Source organism: Oreochromis aureus, linkage group 8 (assembly GCF_013358895.1).
Source record: "Oreochromis aureus strain Israel breed Guangdong linkage group 8, ZZ_aureus, whole genome shotgun sequence".
Taxonomy (NCBI): domain Eukaryota; kingdom Metazoa; phylum Chordata; class Actinopteri; order Cichliformes; family Cichlidae; genus Oreochromis; species Oreochromis aureus.
In genome coordinates this window covers 20,146,389-20,164,490 of record NC_052949.1, presented here as the reverse complement: position 1 = coordinate 20,164,490, position 18,102 = coordinate 20,146,389, and the positions used below count along the sequence as shown (strand labels likewise).

Sequence of the window (18,102 nt, the reverse complement as noted above, 5' to 3'; positions counted from 1 at the left end):
ATGCAATTAACTCAGAGTGTGCACTCGTCCTTTCTGAATTTTCTCTTCATGTCTGAACAACTTCTTGCTACTCTCTCAATTTCCACTCAACCCCCACAAATTATACATCAAAACGTAGGTATTTTTGCTGGCTTTCAGAAAATGTCACTATCATTGTTGTGGGACTTATAGATTTTTGCATATCTCCTCAGAGTAACATAAAGTCTCAAAACTCTCCATAGAAACTCAATGGAGAGTTTCTTCAAAATCAGCGCTGGAATTTCTAATGAGAGGCATTTTCAAATCGTCATATCTCCTTAACGAAACAAAGTTGAGACATGAGGCTTGTGCCAATATATCTTCAGACATCCCTGATGCTCACAATTCAAGAATTTTTCCTCACCTATTACCGTTTGGCCATGAATTACACTTGTTTGAGGGTAGGAAATTTTTCCTCGCTCAGATTTCTTCAGATTTCAAACTCTGGAAATGAGGCACTTTTTTCTCTCGTCATATCTTTTGATTGATTTCAACAGAGACCTGAAAATTTCCATGACTGTTCACCAAAGCCTGCTGTTTCTTACGGTGAAAGAATGATTTTGATGCTCCATATAGATTTAGAGTTACAAAACGTTGTTTGAGGGCAAGTCAAGGCAGTTTTGCTTCGCCGCCTCTACTCAGTTACAGTGTATTACAAGTCATATATCTTCAATAATTTATATTTTACTTCTGAATTATGAAGGCCTGAAGTTTTCCCCATCTCTTCTGAACAAATTGGTGTCAGAATGAGCGTTCTAGCCCCTACGGTTAGGAAATTATGGCCATTTGTTCGAGGGGAATCCTGAATGTGAGAAATACACTGCAGAAAACTCATAGCTGTCTCTGTGTCTGTGTGTGTAAGTGCTGATTACAGCAGGTGCAGCCAATTTAGCTGACCTAGATATACCAAGCACAGACTCTTAACGGCCTCTGTACACTTTGCTCTATGTGTGTGTGTGTGTGTATATCAATATTTCTCCCATGTTAAAGTATTACTCCTCCATAATAGTATTTGTGCTAAATCAAAGTACTTCTACTACATCTTAGTACTTCTGCTCAATCATAGTATTTCTGCTAAATCATAGTATTTTTGAAAAATCATGGTATTTGTGCCAAATCATGGTTTGGGGCAGAACCATAATATTTATTTTATGTTATGAGATTACTACTAAGTGCAGGAATGTCTGTTATGTTATAGTTTATGTGCTGAATATAGTATATCTGCCAAATCATAGTATTTATCCCAAATCATAGTATTTATGCAAAATTACAGTATTTCTGCTAAAAAGCAGAAATAGTACCTTTTAGCAGAAATTTCTGTGAAAAGATATTATTTATGTTAAAACATAGTATTTCTGCTAAATCATAGTATTTCTGCCAAATCATAGTATTTGTACTTATTCATAGTACTTGTGCCAAATCATAGTATTTGTACCCAATCATAGTATTTCTGCACTATGATCGTATTTGTGCCAAATCATGGTATCTTTTGCCAAATCATGGTATTTGTGCCAAATCATGTTATTTGTGCCCAGTTAAAATTTCTGTTATATTAGTGTTACTACTAAGTCATAGAATTTCTGTTATGTTATAGTATATCTGCTGATTATGGTATATGTGCCAAATAATAGTATTTATAGCAAATAATAGTATTACTGCCCAAACATAGTATTTCTTGTAGTATTTGTAGTAGTAGTTGTTGTAGTATTTGTGCAAAAGCATAGAATTTCTGCAAAATCATAGTATATCTGTTATGTTATAGTATTACTACTAAGGCATAGTATTCCTACCAAATCATAGCATTCCAAATCATAGTATTACTGCAATTCCATAGTATTTGAGCGAAATCGTAGTATTTGTGCAAAAACATACTATGTCTGCAAAATCACATTATATCTGCTATGTTATAGTATTACTACTAAGGCATAGTATTTCTACCAAATCATAGTATTCCTTCAAAATCATAGTATCACTGCAATTTCATAGTATTTGAGCGAAATTGTAGTATTTGTACTAAATCATGGTACTTGTACCAAATCATAGTATTTTTGCAAATCATATTATTTGAACCAAAACATTGTATTTGTACGAAGTCATAGTATTTCTTCTAAATCATAGTATTTCACCCAAATCTCAGTAGTTGTGCTAAAACCCAGTATTGTTGCCAAATCGTAGTATTTGTACTGAAACATAGTATTTGTGCCAATAAGAGTATTTGTACTAAATCATAGTACTTGTGCCAAATCATAGTATTTCTGCCATATTGTGCTAGTTGTGCAAAAACATAGACTGTCTGCAACATCATAGTATATCTGTTATGTTATAGTATTACTACTAAGTCACAGTATTTCTGCCAATTCGTAGTATTTGTACTAAATCATACTACTCGTGCCAAATCATAGTATTGAAATCAAAATATAGTATTTGTACCAAAGCATTGTATTTGTCTGAAGTACAGTATTTCTGCTTTGTCATAGAATTACTGCAATTTCATAGTATTTTGAGGAATCCCTTTTGTTATAGTATTACTTCTAAGTCATAGTATTTCTGCTTTGTCATAGTATTACTGCTATTTCATAGTATTTGAGTGAAATTACAGTGTTTCTGCAAAAACATTGTATTTCTGCAAAATCATAGTATTTCTCTCATCTTAAAGTACTCAATTATTGTATTTGTGCCAAAGTTTAGTATTTCTGCCAAATGATATTATCTCTGCTAAATCATAGTGTCTGCCAAATCATAGTATTTGTGCCAAATTATGGGATTTTGCCAAAACATGGTACTTGTGCCAAAATATAGTATTTGTGCCCAATTAATATTTCTGTTATGTTATAGTAATACTACTAAGTCGTAGAATTTCTGTTATGTTCTGCCAAATCATAGTATTACGGCTATTTCAAAGTATTTGAGTGAAATTACAGTGTTTCTGCACAAACATTGTATTTCTGCTAAATCATAGTATTTCTGTTATCTTAAAGTACTTGCACTCAATTATAGTATTTGTGCCAAAGTTTAGTATTTCTGCCAAATCATATTATCTCTGCTAAATCATAGTGTCTGCCAAATCATAATATTTGTGCCTAAGCGCAGCATTTGTACCAAAACATAGTATTGCTGCTATATCATAGTATTTGAGCCAAATCATAGTATATGTCCTAAAGCATAGTATTTCAACAAAATCACAGTATTTCTGCTATGTTATAGTATTTGTGCTTGTAGAAAACCTGTGTTAGTGTGAGCTACATTACCCAGCAGCCTCTGAGCAGTGAGGGAATTCATGAGTTAGATGGTCTTCCTTCGTTCCTGGGCTAACGATTGAGGAGAGAGCTGCTGGGAAGGGGAGCAAATAGCCCATCCTGTATTTGTTGGGGATGGTGTGTGTCACATAAACGTGAGTTAATGTTCCATGCTTAAGATGTTTACCCTGCTACTTGTGTGTATTGGTTTTAGTTACCTTTAGCGTATGTGCTAGTTAGCGATAGCTATGGCAGCACAGTTATTTGATTGTTTTGGGCTTGTTCCTGCTTTGTTTGTTCCCCTGCAAATTTATGTGAATTTGTACACTGTAATATTGCTGTATTACGTAGTGGCTAAGTAGGAGGCTGACTGTTACTAAGTGCATCAGTGTACATAGGTCATCTCTTGTGTTGGAGTGCCCTCTTGTGGCGCCTTTTGGGTAGTGCCTTAGTAAACGTGAACACTGCAAAGAAGTGGTATCAGACTGGTTTGTAGTGGAGGAATTTGTTGCCAGTTTCTTTCATCTTTAATCCGTATTCATGTTGTAATGTAGTAGTACCACAATATGGCAGAAACACTATGTTTTGGCACAAATACTTTGATTTGGTATACTTTAGCTTCTTCACCCCTTTTCAGCAAAATTTTCATTTTTTCACCCCTTTTCAGCACAAATTCCAGCTTTTTGGCGGTTTTCAGAAAAAAAACTCTTCAGCAGAAACTCTGCTGATTCATCTCTTTTCAGCGCAAGTTTCTGCTTCTTTGCCTCTTTTCTGCAGAAATTCTGCTGATCCACCTCTTTTCTGCAAAACTTTCAGCCTTTTCACCTGTTATCAGCACAGTTCTCAGCAGCTTCTGCTCATTTCAGCAGAATTGTCCGTCTCTCCACAACAACTTTTTGCAACTTTTCATCTTTTTCAGCTTTTCAGCAGACAGCTTCAGCGTCAAGGCATCCACACAGCATTTTCGCAGGAAATGCAAATTTTTCTAGTTATTTCTAATTCTTCACAGGTCAGTACAACACGTGTCCAGAAGCACAGAAAATGCCCCTGATTAATTTCTTTTGTTTCAAATGTTGTTGTGTGTTATGTTTGTAAGATATGCTAAGCTAACCTGAGCTAATTCATAAAAATGGTTAACAAAATTAATAGAAGCCATGTGAATGAATTAAGTAACAAAGGAACCAAAACACTCTGGCAAGGCTAACCAGGCAAAAGGTAGCATGTGTCCTCTGCTTTTTAATAATTTTTACAGGATCATGAGGACCATACCGTACGACAAAGTCACGTCCGCTGTCGCTAGCCGCCATTTCTGCCACTTGCCGGTTTTGTAACCTGGTGCATTGTGTTGCTGCTGCTGCTGGGTTGGAAACAGAAGGGTAGCATTGTTGGTTTTTACTGCCGTTTTAATCAGTCAGTACAGAAACTTAGATATTTACAGATTATACAGAGGAAGATGCTAACACAGTTTGAGAAATGTTGACTTCTCCCGAGTGGCAACACCTAGTACAGGAGAGTACTTCAGCGGGTATTTATAAATCCTAAAATGGAGAGAAACCTGCATCACTACAGTGTTAGCCTATAACTGTTTCTTACACTTTGTTAACTGAAAGATAAAGAAGCAGGTATTTATTATGGGCTGCTGTTAATGTTTTATTACTTTAGTGATATCATAGAATTTGATATCTCTGCATGTTCTACTGCAATGTTTCATTTTTGGTTCCAGGCAACTGGAATATGAAGTCAGTTAACGCCCAAGCTGGTTAAACCTCCAATCTACCTTTAAATGGACGGGTACCTAAAGTGACCAATGCACCAGGGAGGTCATAATCTGATTCAGGTTGTTGATTGCCACAAAATTCTGGACCAAAACAATGATGGCCATCATCAGATATACTACACAATGAGAAAGAATTAAAACCCAGTACAAGAAAATTCAGTCAGTGTGGCTCCCCAGGAACTACAAGAATAATATTCATTTTCTCTGAAAGGCTGACGTGGTTATTTTTCCTATCAGTACAACCTGAATCCTCTGCTGGGTCAGAGTTTCTGCCTCTGGCAGCTACAAAAGGGACACAGTTACAAATAAAACAGTCAGCATTAAACAAGTTTATCAAGCGTAGTCCAGAAAATGTTTCCTTCCTGAACTGTTTGCAGCCTTTAATCATTTACCAGAAACAACAATGTCTTGCATGCATCCTTCTTATCATCAGTGTTTTCTATGCTCATTTTCCAAACAATCCTTGTGAAGTGTCCCACTGTAAATACTGTTTAACACATCAACAGTGAAATCATTTCAAATGAAATGGAGTTAAAGATGTAGTCACAGGTTTAAAATAGAAAAGAATCTGAATCACACATAGTGTGATTGGAGTCAGTCCTCTCACAATGTAAGCCTCGAGGTGCTCACATATTTTCCTGGTGGGCTTTTGCACTTGTGACCACTGCTGTAGACCTTTCGACTGTAGCTGCTTCTCACTGATCCCTTCTTCGCTCTTGCAATGCTGGCTTTGTTCTCTGACATTGTCATTACTCCTGGTTTTTCCTCTGTCTCCTCTTGCTGGTGGTTGTGGAGGTTCTCGCAGTCACATTGGTCATATTGTTCCATATTGTTCTTCTGATTTGAGCAAAACCACTTTCGAGAGCTGTAGAAAAGCTCCACAACGCTGGAAAATGCTGATATCACCCCCACAGCAAAGTAGAAGAGGAGGAAGACTGTTTTTTCTGCAGGTCGGGAGGCGAAGCAGTCCACAGTGTAGGGGCAGGGAAATCGGTCACATGGGAACTGGGCCTCCACCTTGAAGCCGTAGAGATACCACTGGACAATTAAGAAGCCGATTTCTGCCACTATCCGGAAGATCAGAGTGATAATATAGAGCGTCCTTAAAGCTCTTTGTTCTCTCTTCTCCCTGCTGGTCTTTTCACTTGATGAGGAGTTGTTGGCACTCTTGTTATGCTGATGTGTGGCGTACACGAGGTAAAGCAGAGAAGGTGTAGCGATGAGGACTATATGAAACACCCAGAATCTGTACTGGGAGATGGGGAAAGCCAAGTCATAACACACCTGCTTACATCCTGGCTGGAGGGTGTTACAGGTAAATTCCTCCTGCTCGTCCTCAAACATGTCACTGGCCACAGTTCCCAGGACCACTATCCTAAACACCAGCGTGAGGATGAGCCAGAAACGACCCAGCATCGGCGACTCAGTCTGGAGGATATCGAAGAATCCACTGATGAAGCCCCACTCACCCATGGCTGCAGCACTGTCAGGTCTGTCTTCTTGGAAGTCTGGAGGCTTGTTCACCTGTCTGTCTCAGAGCAAAGGCTGCCTTTGTCTGAAAAATGAAACTAGAATTCTTGTTATTATAATCTGCAATATATGACTCACAGTGAACCTAAATCCAATAAAAGTGATCAAAGGTAGCTTCAAGGTGTATCCATGTTAAGTGTCTTGAGTTCATCTTCCAGCGGCCTGAAATAAAAAATGAAATGTTACATAAAAACCTGCAAAGACAGCAACTCAAGTATCTGATTAAAGAAATAAAACAATAACAGCAGCCTACAATAAATTAATATTGTTGACTTCAGTTAACAGATTACATACTGACAGCTCTAAAGCCAGTCAATAGCCACTCTGTGCATCTGTGCCAAGTGGTCACTTTCTCCAGTTAATGAGCAGAAATGTATCATATTATTGATGTCAGAATAATTGAATTCGGTAATGTCAGCTATTTTCTGGAAAATATTTGACAGGCATCATTGTTGTTCTCAGTTTTTTAGTTATTTCCATCCATCGATGCATGGATGGATGGATGGATTGTGATTGTCTTTGTCTTTGTGTCCAGTATTTAGTTTTACTTCCTCTGTCTCATTATCATTGATTGATTTCAGCTGTGTGTCATACACTGGCGTTTCCCATCTCCCTTATTATATCATGTGTCTATTTAAATCCCCAGCCTGCTTGTGTTCTTTGTTGTACTGTAGTGTTTTTCCACAGCTGTTTTGGTCCACCTTCACATGCAAAGATGAGATGGAATCAGTAAAGTTTATCTTATCATATAACACATAAAACGAAACCATCTTTCAGAGTTCAGTATAAAAATTGACCTTGGCGCCAGCAGTCGTCTCGATATGGCGTTATATGAGGTTATTTGATGAGCTGCTATCAGTCGTCACTGAGGGATTTTTTTTCTTGTAAACACAGGTTTCTGTACTCTCTTTTTTTCCTTTTTAACAACTGTGCTCAAATCTACATGTGACTGTTATAAGACCAAACAAACATCTGCGTTATAAAAAAGCACATAGGTCTAATTGAGCCAAACAGCGTTGTGTTGATACCTGGAGCCTTCTTCTTGAATGCAGCTGGTTTCTTTGGTTGAGCCTCTTCAGTTTTACGCGGAGTTTCTCAAACTCATCACACTAGCATTTTGTGGTTCTAACACGTGTAACTTATATATATTTTTAATGGTAATTTGAAGCTTATTTTATGCTAGGCTGCCACTCAATCACACAAACCGTAAGAACACGGTCTTTAGAGGTCATGTAGTTTGTAAAGTGCCTGGTGATCTGAGCATGGGGCATGGAAGGCTGGCACTGTCCATGCCACTGTGACCCACACAAATATGCTGTCACATTTGTGAATTAATTATGCAGCATATGTTTGTGTTTCTGTACATTTCACTCTGTTTGTGCGCTGGTATGATTTATAACATGTCCTTCAAGTTTGGTGTTTCAAGTTGATGTGTATCACTTTGGACAGTAGAGGGCAGCAGAATGCCTGCAGTGGTTCTACCTTGCTGACACGGTTCATCATAAGATGGTCATTCTGGCAAGACTGACTGGGCTTAGTGTTGATGCATTGCTGACCTGTTAAACATAAAATGCATAACTGAACACTGAAGTTAACTTATCTTATTTCAGGCCGTGTTTATGATGTGCAATATATCTTGATGCATGCTCAATAATCCAGTTAAGGAGTTCCCAAAAAGTTGATTCTGTTCATCTGGATGTAACATTTTCAGTGGGAGAAACGCTGGGAAGGCACCTAAAGAATGCTTCAGGCGATCCAGGAGAGATCAGCTGCTGCCTAAGCAAAAAATCTTAGTGATCCCTAATGTGTCAGAAGTATCAGAACAGCTGAGACGCATTTTCTCTAAACACCGCGTCTCTGTGGCTTTTAAACCCCAAAACATGCAGCACCAAAAATTGGTCCATCCCAAGGATCGGTTCTCCCAATACAAACAGAATAATGTAGGGTACGCTGTTAAGTAGCAGGAGGATTGCTGTGATTTATACATCAGGGAATCCAAACAACCTCTGACCAAGGGGATGGCACAACACAGTAGAGCTACCTCATCAGGCCAGGACACCGCAGTCTGTTTACACCTACAGGCCAGTGGACACTCTTTCAATGATGAGGATGTACACATCCTGGACAGGGAGGAACGCTGGTTTGAGCGAGGAGAAAGAAAAAAGGGAAAGACCATCTCTGAATAGAAGAGGTGGCCTAAGGGTACATCTTTCACCATCTTACAATTGTGTGATTGCAGCCATTCCCAAACTCTATGAATGGTACTCATGGCTATTGAGCAATGGTCTTTGATTGGTGGTTTTTGATCAATCGACATGACAATTTCCATATTAATGATCAAGGAACTGACCTGACAGCCCATTGTTCATCAGCGGTGCTAGTTATAGTCATTATGCAAATGTACTTTTTATAAAGTTGGGAAGCCTGCAGTCAGCTGAGACTGAAGAAGTCCCTCGGATATGTGACAAAATGTTTCTCCCACCATAAACGCTACATCCAGATGAACAGAATTAACTTTTTGGGATGTGGTGTATTTAAAAATGTTTTTACTTGAGCTACTCCTGTTCTGCCACTTCGATTAAGTGTGCTACCGGTGTCTGTAGAAACACTAATGTCCTTTAGCAAACACTTGCGCTCCCATACATTGTAAAATTCTGCAGTTCATAAACAATTCTGATTGCAGTTCTTGTGCGCTTGGTTAATCTCTTTATGTGCATTATGTTTCTAAACTGTGCTAAGCTAGTCTGAAGTAATTTGTAAAAACAAGTGCAAGGGTTTTACTAAAACTTTGATGATTTATTCACAGTATTGAGATCAAAATCTTTATTATTTGTAACTATTCTAGTCAGGTACATTTAAAAAAATATTCAATTATTTTCCAACTTTGAAACTTCGTCTCTGGGAATTTTAGCTTTTAACATGTTTATATTTCAGCTCATTCAACTGTTTTTTTTCACCAAACATTCAGCAATTTAAAATAAATTCAGCTCCAATGTTTTGAACGTCAGCTTTTACCTTGGAAACTATAATGGTTCAAAGTCCATGTGCTTATTTTTTTTTATTGATACTGCTGATTGTTGGTGAGCAAAATAAGAACGATTTGAGATCTAGTCAAGAAAAAAACATCTAAATTGAGTCAGTGTGGCTCACCATGAACTGTAAAATTAATATTCATTTTCTCTGAAAGGCTGATGTGCTTATTTTTCCTATCAGTACAACCTGAATCCTCTGCTGAGTCAGAGTTTCTGCCTCTGGCAGCTACAAAAGGGACACAGTTACAAACAAAACAGTCAGCATTAAACAAGTTTATCAAGCGTAGTCCAGAAAATGTTTCCTTCCTGAGCTGTTTGCAGCCTTTAATCATTTACCAGAAACAACAATGTCTTGCATGCATCCTTCTTATGATCAGTGTTTTCTTATCTCATTTTCCAAACAATCCTTGTGAAGTGTCCCACTGTAAATACTGTTTAACACATCAACAGTGAAATCATTTCAAATGAAATGGAGTTAGAGATGTAGTCACAGGTTTAAAATAGAAAAGAATCTGAATCACACATAGTGTGATTGGAGTCAGTCCTCTCACAATGTAAGCCTCGAGGCGCTCACATATTTTCCTGGTGGGCTTTTGCACTTGTGACCACTGCTGTAGACCTTTCGACTGTAGCTGCTTCTCACTGATCCCTCCTTTGCTCTCACACTGCTGGCCGTGCTTTCTGACATCATCTGTACTGCTGCTTTCTCCTCTGTCTCCTCTTTCTTGAGGTTGTGGAGGTTCTCGCAGTCACATTGGTCATATTTCAATTTCTTCTGTTTTGAGCAAAACCACTTCGCAGAGCTGTAGAAAAGCTCCACAACGCTGGAAAATGCTGATATCACCCCTACAGCAAAGTAGAAGAGGAGGAAGACTGTTTTTTCTGCAGGTCGGGAGGTGAAGCAGTCCACAGTGTGGGGGCAGGGAAATCGGTCACATGGGAAATGGGCCTCCACCTCGAAGCCGTAGAGATACCACTGGACAATTAAGAAGCCGATTTCTGCCACTATGCGGAAGATCAGAGTGATAATATAGAGCGCCCTTAAAGCTTTTTCTTCTCTCTTCTCCCTGCTGGTCTTTTCACTTGATGAGGAGTTGTTGGCACTCTTGTTATGCTGATGTGTGGCGTACACGAGGTAAAGCAGAGAAGGTGTAGCGATGAGGACTATATGAAACACCCAGAATCTGTACTGGGAGATGGGGAAAGCCGAGTCATAACACACCTGCTTACATCCTGGCTGGAGGGTGTTACAGGTAAATTCCTCCTGCTCGTCCTCAAACATGTCACTGGCCACAGTTCCCAGGATCACTATCCTAAACACCAGCGTGAGGAAGAGCCAGAAACGACCCAGCATCGGCGACTCGGTCTGGAGGTCTTTAAAGAACCCACCGATGAAGTCCCACTCACCCATGGCTGCAGCACTGTCAGGTCTGTCTTCTTGGAAGTCTGGAGGCTTGTTCACCTGTCTGTCTCAGAGCAAAGGCTGCCTTTGTTTAAAAAATGAAACTAGAATTCTTATTATTATAATCTCCAATCAGTGACTCACAGTGAGACTGTACCCAATAAAAGTGATCAAAGGTAGCTTCAAGGTTTATCCATCCTAAGTATTGATTGAGTTCATACTCCAGTGGCCTCAAACCAAAACTAAAACGTTATATGAGAACCTGCAAAGACTGTCAACAATAACAATAAAGACATAAAACAATAACAGCAGCCTATGAGCCTTTAAGAAACTCTTACCCACTAACATTATAAAGTCAACTGCTGCAAGTTTTCTTTCTATTTTTGGATATATAAGTGGTTTTGAATGTTTGAAATTGACTCTGATGGAAATATACTGACTCGGCTATGTTCCAGAAATGACAGCGAACACTGACTTGCCTTTTAATAGTACCGACTTGTGGTTGGTACAACTGGTCACAACATCAGATGTTTCTTTACTAAAAATGTGCTTGTATTTTGGTTCATTCAGTCAGCAATCACCAGAATAAAACCAAATTAAATATATCTATTCTGCCTCCTCTGCACACGTAGCTGTCCCTGTGATGTACACATTTGTAATCTCATCTAAAAACACTCCAAATGAAAATCTTAACATCTTCAGTTCTGCCACTTTAATCGTCTTATCTTAGGTTTACCATCTCTAAATCAGAGGTCATTACAAGTTTCACTACCATGTAAACTTGTAAACTTTTCCTTTTACTCTTGCTTCCTTCTGTCACAAATCATCCCTGACACTCATCTCCACCAACTTCACCCTGCCTGCACTCTCTTCTACACTTCTCTCGTGCATTGTCCATTGGTTTGAATGGTTGAGCCCGGATATTTAAACATATCGACCTTTATTCTCTCTACTTCTTGCATGCTCACTTTTCCACCTGTCTCCTCACATTCGCTTACATGTATCCTGTATTTCTTCTACAAGCTCTGTTGTGTTCTCTCCAGTGCACAACTCCACTACTATATCCTCTCCTCCACCTGTTCCCTACTACAGATCACAATGTCATGTGCAAACATCACAGTCCATGCAGACTCCTGCCTGACCCCATCTGTCATTCTAACCATCACCATTGCAAACAAGAAAGTCTCAGAGCAGCAGAAGTCACGACTGTCCTTTTACATGTCTTGCACCACCCTGCGCATCTTCTCTAGCTCCTCTCTCAACTCTTCATATTGAGTTTCTCTCGTTCCTTCTTCCTGATGTTACTACAGCATCAAGTTGTATTGCTAGATCTATCTCTATGACCTTTTTCCCTCTGCTTGTCCACCACTATTATTATGATGAGATAGCCTTTATTTGTCAGTTGCAGTTGCCCACAACCGAGATGACAGACCTTGCGGACTGTACATACAATACACAAACATCACATTGGGGAGACAGGTCAGGCTAGGTAGCAAGGGAAAAAAAACCCATCGAAATGTGTAACACAAAAGGATAATCCAGGAATGCACAGATATCAACACACCATAACACAATAAAACACAGACAAGCAACATGGGAGAATATTCCAGTGAGTACAGCTGGATCTGGGAGCGCTGCAATCTTCGATTGCGCCTCCAGCTGATCCGCTGTCCACATCGGATGGGAGGTAAGCATGGGAGGAGGCGTTGGATTCGGGGGGAGGGAGGGTGATAGTGAGGGCATATCAGTATCAGTGTACATGTTTCGTGCATGTGTGTGCGTGTGTGGATCCCGTGTTCAGCTGAGAGAAATAAAATAAATCTCTATTAATGTACAATAAATATATATCTATAGATATAGATAAGGATGGATGCATGCATGGATGGATGGAAAAATCTAAGTTGTACACAAGCAAAATATAATTCTGCCAAAAATATTTATTTATCACAAAAAGCAATATGTGGCTGGGTTATTCATAGACTTGAGAAAGGTATTTGACACTACAGATCACAAAATATTAATAAGAAAACTGGAACATTATGGTGTCAGAGGGGTAACTTTAAATTGGGTTCTGATATTTTAAGTGACAGGAAGCAGTTTGTGAAATTAAATGGCTGTTGCTCCTTATGTATGGACATTGCTTGTGGTGTACCCCAAGGGTCAGTTTTGGGCCCAAAATTCTTCAACTTACACATCAATGACATTTGTAAAGTGTCCAAAGGATTAAAAATGGTACTCTTTGCTGATGATGAAAACATTTTCTGCTCTGGTGATGATCTGCAGCATTTACTGGATGAGATGACTAATGAAATAATTAAAGTAAAGTTCTGGCTTAAAAACAACAAATTATCATTAAAATTGAATAAAACTAAAATTACATTGTTTGGAAATAGTAGTTTAAATAAAAATGCTAAGATTAAGAAAATTACAATAATTTCTAGGGGTAATAATACATGAAAAACTTAACTGGAGAGCTCACGTAAGATATATTCATTCCAAAGAATCAAGAAGCATTGGAATCCTAAACAAGGGAAAGCAGGTATTAGACGGGACATCACTTTATATTATCTACTGTTCACTGGTTTAAACCTTACTTAAGCTATTGTGCAGAGTACAGTACATTACATAAAAGTACATTACATTTACTTTTTACTCTTCAAAAAAAGACGAAGAGAAAAAGACAGTTTGAATCATCCACAGTGCAGGTTATAGGAATCATACAAACTCACTTTTCTTGCAGTCTGAAATATTGAAATTTGCTGATCTAGTGAAATTCCAAACAGCACAAATTCTATTCAAAGCAAAAAATAAGGAACTGCCAGGTAATACTGAGAGTATGTTTTTTTAAAACAAGGAAGTTATAATTTAAGGTTGTTTTGTAACTTCAAAATTGTGAAGGTACGAACTACAAGAAAAAGCTTTTGTGTTTCTGTGCATAGAGTGAAGCTGTGAAACAGTTTGAATATGGAGTTGAAGCAACATCCAAACATAAAGCAGCTCAAAAAGAGTTATAAAGATATGATCTTCTTGAATTATAAAGAAAGGGAAAATGTTGAAATTCAGTGAATGTCTCTACTTCAAAAATTTCATGATGTGATGTATATATTATCAGAAGTCTGTTTGCTATTTTTACTACAGATTATATCAGTAAGGAAGCTGACTAAATATTGACTGATAGCTTATGGCAAAGGGGTGGGATTAAATAAGTGTGTGCATCTTCCCACTCCTTTTCAATATGTATATGAATCGGAACAGATGAAGCAATATTGAAATATAACTTTATTTTGTATAGTATTTTTTTCTCTTCTTTCCTAAATGTACCTGTATATTGTTTACATGATCGAAATAAATTAACAAACAAACAAACAATACATGATTGTTTGTTGTGGCTGAAAACTTGTCTGGCGAAGCCTTGACTGAGTTGAATCGTAGTCCATTTATTGCAGAGCAGCATTGCTTCCTTCTTTTAGTTGTTCTCGACACACACATGCACAATGTTAATATATCTGATCAGAAGCATGGAGGAGATTCCAGGAGCCAGTTACTCAGTCTAGCAGAGGTGGAGAGGGTTGTAGAAGGTCTTTAATCCAACAGCAAGACTAGTATCTCCTTGTTCATGCAAGGAGGAGCACGATAAACACTGACATTTGACTTATGGGTCATTTTGTTTCAGTCCATCTGATTCTGCCAGGTTGCACCTCAGTTTGTCCAGGAGCTCAGTGATGCCCTGATCCAGAGCATGCCCTGAAGTGGTCAGGCATGCATACAACCATGTGTGGGTGATATAAATTACTCATGCTTCTGTCGGTGTGTGCAAATACGTGGGAATCGATTTGAAGGCTTTATGGAGGCCGGTCACTTCAGCTTCTCCTCTGCCACCTTGACCACACTGACCACTGTGGTGTCAATGTGGTAGTCCTTGTAGTCTGTGATGAGAGGAGAAACCTTCTCTGTGCCATTTAGCATCGGCTCCAGTACACTCTCCTTGTAGGTCTAGACCAGAAAGTCAATAAAGAGTTCAGCAAAGTGGACTTAAAAGTGGTGTTAAAAGCACCGGAAATATATAAGTATATTTATTTGAGTCAATTTAATAAAGACTAGAACACTCAGGAAGCCATTCTCTCTCTTCACCATAGGCCGAGGGTCCTCACCCAGTGGTAGTGTAGCATGCAAACAAAGCTACACTGAGTGGTGCAACAGCCTGGGGTCAACTGAAGGAACTCCTCAGCCTTAAGAAGCCAACAAGTAATCAGCAAAGTCAACACAGTAATTAGCCACAGTCTCGAAATGTGTGGGCAGGTAAGGTTGAGGCTCGACTTCTGAAACACGAAAACCAAATGCCAACATTCACACAAACAAAGGAGAGAGAGAAAACAAAAGGGAAGAGAAAAGACAGACGAGCAAGTCGAACCAGTAGGACCAAGGTGTGGTTTTCCAAGAAATATAAAAATAATATTCGTTTTCAAAGTTTCTTGGGTTTTATTTTCCTCTTGGTATGGCTTGAATCCCCTGCTGGGTTAGAGGTTCTATGTTTGATGAATCTGACAGCTACAAAAGGGCAACACTGACTAAAAACTAATCACCTGTGAGGAAGTTTGTCAAGTGTTTTCCAGGAAATGTTTCTGTCGCAAACTGCTTGCAGACTTTCGTCATTCACCAGAACTAACAAGTCAATAATGTCTCTCATGCGTCTGTGCTCATTTTGTCAAAGTTTCTTTATGATATCTCCAATGCACATGAAGAGGAAAACCACTACATGTGAAACAGCATGAGGGAATTAGAAATGTAGTCACAAATTTATGATAGAAAAAGGAGGATGCTGCGATTGCAGCATATGTGTCCTCTCACAATGTAAGCCTCGAGGCGCTCACGTATTTTCCTCTTGGATTCTTGTACTTGTGACTGATGCTGGAGCTCTGTCGACTGCAGCTGCTTCTCACTGATCCCTTCTTCACTCTCACACTGCTGGTTGTGCTCACTGACATCGTCTCTCCTCCTGATTTCTCCTCTGTCTCCTCTTGCTTGAGTTTGTGGAGGTTCTCGCAGTCACAGTGGTAGAATCTGTCCTCCTGTTGTAAGCAAAACCACTTACAAGAGACGTAGAAAAACTCGACGGTGCTGGAAAATGCTGATAACACCCCTACAGCAAAGTAGAAGAGGAGGAAGATTGTTTTCTCTTTAGGTCGGGAAGTGAAGCACTCCACTGTTAGGGGGCAGGGAGAACGACTACATGGGAAATGGGCCTTCACCTCAAAGCCATAGAGACGCCACTGGACAAATAAGAAGCCGATTTCTGCCACTATGCGGAAGATCACAGTGATAATATAAAGTGCCCTTAAAGCTCTTCCTTCTCTGTTCTTTTTGGTGCTCCTTTTCCTCGATGAGGAGCTGTTGGCTCTCTTGTGATCTTGATGTGTTACATAGACGAAGTAAAGCAGAGAAGGTGTAGCGATGAGAATCAAATGAAACACCCAGAATCTGTACTGGGAGATGGGGAAAGCCTCATCATAACACACCTGCTTACATCCTGGCTGGAGGGTGTTACAGGTAAATTCCTCCTGCTCGTCCTCAAACATGTCACTGGCCACAGTTCCCAGAATCAGTATCCTAAACACCAACACGAGGATGAGCCAGCAACGACCCAACATCGGTAAATGGGTCTGGAAGTCTTTAAAGAATCCACCGATGAAGCCCCACTCACCCATGACTGCAGCTCTGTCAGGTCTGGCTTCTTGGAAGTCTGGAGGCTTGTTCACGGGTTTGTCTCAGAGCAAATGCTGCCTTTGTCTTAAAAATGAAACTGGAATTCTTGTTATAATCTCCAATCAGTGACTCACCGTGAGACTGAACCCATCAAACCTGATTAAATGTTCGAGGTTTAGTCACCTTAGTTGCTCAGTGGGCTGTCTTAGTGGGCTGAAACCAAAAATGACGCAAAGAACCTGCAAAGAGAGTACATAAAGGACATCACTTCAGGAAAAAAAAAACTGTAGCAACAGCCTGTAATAAATCCTGTCAGTTCGTTTCCCCTTCAGTTAGCATAAAATACAACCAGCTAACATTGTAGAGTACAGTAACCAACCTCAAGACTGATCCAAGGTTCCATTTCATACATTTGAACTATGCTCATGGACAGGTTGAAACCTAACCCCTACATTTCAGAGATGCCTGAGATAGCAAGATAAAATAGTCTGACGACAGTGTTAATCTACTATGTAGAGAGATTCATGACCTACCATCACGTTTGTTTTCCCAAGTAAGGAAAACAGTAAGTTTCCTAAATGGCAGAAAGCTGTACCTTCACTTTCCCTGGTCATATGAGTGCTTGTATCAAAGTTTAAAATTCTGCATGTAGTTTGGTTGATTCAATTAGTAATAATCAAATCAAATCATTTTTTTAGTTTTTGAAGTTTAATATTTTTATCTATTCATCCTCTTTTCCAATTTAGGGTCTATGGGAAGATTATTTTCTCTGCAGGCCGGGAAGTGAAGCACTCTACTGTTAGGGGGCAGATAGAACGACTGGGGGGCTGGAGCCTATCCCAGCTGTCTTAGGGCGAGAGGCAGGTACCCATCCAAATCATTGGATCATGTGTTCCAATCACTTCCATGACCACAGGTGTAGAAAATCATGCACTTAGGCATGCAGACTGCTTCTACAAATATTTTAGATTAGCTCAAGAACAGTGCGTAGGGTAGATTTTCATAGCTGGGCAGCTGTATAGAAGCCTTTCATCACTAAGCTCAATACAAAGTCTGGGATGGAACCACTGGACTCTAGAGCTGTGGGGACGTGTTCTCTGGAGCAATGAATTACACTTTTCTGCCTGGCAATCTGATGGACGAGTCCACTAGTGCACAAAGCAAGGTCCATAAAGACATGGATGAGTTTGGTGTGGAAGAACTGGACTGGCCTGCAGGGTCAATATTAAACCCTACAGATTAAGAACGGGAGTTTACTCAAATGTATGTTTGAAGGCAGATAAGTGAATACTTTTAGCAATATAGTGTATATTTGGATGCTCCACCTGCTGCATTACATTCAAATCTTTCTACGAAATCAAAGTAGGATGCTTCATTAAACGGGAACCCCAACACAACCCGGTG

The 18,102-nt window shown here is 39.3% G+C and overlaps 3 protein-coding genes across 4 annotated transcripts; all 3 read right to left on the bottom strand.

The window, feature by feature from the left end:
* Positions 1-4,645: 4,645 nt before the first annotated feature.
* On the bottom strand, positions 4,646-11,075 carry LOC116319892 (gap junction delta-3 protein-like). Its single transcript, XM_031739355.2, has 2 exons — positions 11,001-11,075; positions 4,646-6,723 (listed from the first exon to the last, which is right to left on the bottom strand). Exon 2 carries the CDS (start codon positions 6,502-6,504, stop codon positions 5,635-5,637), a length of 870 nt encoding a protein of 289 aa, XP_031595215.1. The 5' UTR covers positions 6,505-6,723; positions 11,001-11,075; the 3' UTR covers positions 4,646-5,634.
* Positions 9,428-11,026, bottom strand: LOC116319826 (gap junction delta-3 protein-like). The gene has a single exon (XM_031739270.2). The coding sequence runs from the start codon at positions 11,002-11,004 to the stop codon at positions 10,141-10,143; it is 864 nt and encodes a 287-aa protein (XP_031595130.2). The 5' UTR covers positions 11,005-11,026; the 3' UTR covers positions 9,428-10,140.
* A 1,461-nt stretch (positions 11,076-12,536) lies between the features above and the next one.
* On the bottom strand, positions 12,537-16,763 carry LOC116319879 (gap junction delta-3 protein-like). 2 transcript variants are annotated; one of them, XM_031739328.2, is made up of 2 exons: positions 16,512-16,763; positions 12,537-14,988 (listed from the first exon to the last, which is right to left on the bottom strand). In XM_031739328.2, the coding sequence occupies exons 1-2, from the start codon at positions 16,698-16,700 to the stop codon at positions 14,851-14,853; spliced, it is 327 nt and encodes a 108-aa protein (XP_031595188.1). In that variant the 5' UTR covers positions 16,701-16,763; the 3' UTR covers positions 12,537-14,850. The 2 variants fall into 2 exon arrangements, with proteins under 2 accessions (XP_031595188.1, XP_039472715.1); XM_039616781.1 differs by having other exon boundaries at positions 12,537-16,763.
* Positions 16,764-18,102: the final 1,339 nt, after the last annotated feature.

Bases quoted from the DNA above. Each gene is read 5' to 3' on its own strand.
- LOC116319892 (XM_031739355.2), bottom strand. From the start codon at position 6,504: ATGGGTGAGTGGGGCTTCATCAGTGGATTCTTCGATATCCTCCAGACT.
- LOC116319826 (XM_031739270.2), bottom strand. From the start codon at position 11,004: ATGGGTGAGTGGGACTTCATCGGTGGGTTCTTTAAAGACCTCCAGACC.
- LOC116319879 (XM_039616781.1), bottom strand. From the start codon at position 16,700: ATGGGTGAGTGGGGCTTCATCGGTGGATTCTTTAAAGACTTCCAGACC.